At 63.1% G+C, this 935-nt stretch overlaps 2 protein-coding genes across 2 annotated transcripts in view; one reads left to right on the top strand and one right to left on the bottom strand.

The window, feature by feature from the left end:
* LOC103917707 (zinc finger protein 501-like) overlaps positions 1 to 392 on the bottom strand; it is a 2,413-nt gene extending 2,021 nt beyond the window's left edge. The window contains exons 1-2 of the mRNA XM_009324897.1: positions 354 to 392; positions 99 to 168 (exon numbers count right to left, since the gene is read on the bottom strand). Of these exons, the coding sequence (XP_009323172.1) occupies positions 99 to 168; positions 354 to 392 (109 nt within the window). The remainder of the gene's footprint in view (positions 1 to 98; positions 169 to 353) is intronic.
* A 98-nt stretch (positions 393 to 490) lies between these two features.
* LOC103917697 (butyrophilin subfamily 1 member A1-like) overlaps positions 491 to 935 on the top strand; it is a gene marked incomplete at its 3' end in the record, with an annotated part of 18,628 nt that continues 18,183 nt past the window's right edge. Inside the window, exon 1 of the mRNA XM_009324885.1 lies at positions 491 to 590. Coding sequence (XP_009323160.1) covers positions 491 to 590 — 100 coding nt within the window. The remainder of the gene's footprint in view (positions 591 to 935) is intronic.

Genomic DNA, 935 nt, shown 5'->3' with positions numbered 1-935 from the left:
GGGGGGGGGGCCTCCCCAGAGAGGAGCAGAGGGGCAGAATCCCCTCCCTCGCCCTGCTGGCCACGCTGCTGGGGCACCCCCCTGGGCTGCGAGCGCACCGGCCCGGCTGACGTCCAGCTTTTCGTCCACCAGCACCCCCAAGCCCTTCGTCCACCGAATCTGGCCACGCTGGTCCAGAAGAAGCAGCGTCCTTCTGCCGGGAGAAGTGTTTGGTATCCTCTGGCTGCTGATGCCCGAAGGGGTCCTCACGCCCCTGGAACCCCCTCCTCCCAGTTACACCGGTTTCCCGTAGGATCTTGCCTGCCGGAGGCAAGGAGCGATGCCCGTTTTGGGGTGGAAAGCGAGTCCCTTACCTGAGCGAGAGGAGTTGGAGCCGGAAGAGCTCCCGGCATCTCGGCAGCTTCTCCACCGTCTCCTTTTCCTCGTCCACAGCCTCAGGAGGGGTCTCGCCAGTCGTTCCTCTTCCTCCTCCTCCTCCTCCGAGCTCCGGATGTCGGGGATCCAAACCTCCTCCCCGTGCTCCAGCCGAGCGAGCAGGTCGGGGTTACACGCGGGGAAGCCTGCTCGGGTAGACAGCGGCGGGTTACTGGGTAGATAACCACCGCCTGTGACGCCTCATTACAGGAGACAGAGGCGTGACCCTAAAACTCATCCCTCTTCAAAAAGGGAAAGAAAATCCAGGCGCTCAGGTCTCCGGGAGGGAGGTCCCAGCAGGGTTTGCTGAGGGTATCTACAAGAGCTTTCCAGGTGACGGGGAAGGCGTCCCAGGGAAGCAGCAGCTTGAACCAGAGAGGAGTCAGCCCCGAGACCGCTTTTCAAGAAGACAGACAGGCCCGGTGGGATGAAGAGTCGACAGCCGGCTGGACCTGAGCCGGCAGTGTGCCCAGGCGGCCAAGAAGGCCAACGGCATCCTGGCCTGTATCAGAAATAGTGTG

This window comes from Pygoscelis adeliae, unplaced genomic scaffold (genome assembly GCF_000699105.1).
Source record: "Pygoscelis adeliae isolate BGI_AS28 unplaced genomic scaffold, ASM69910v1 Scaffold1390, whole genome shotgun sequence".
Taxonomy (NCBI): Eukaryota; Metazoa; Chordata; class Aves; order Sphenisciformes; family Spheniscidae; genus Pygoscelis; species Pygoscelis adeliae.
This window is presented reverse-complemented; position numbering and strand designations above follow the sequence as displayed.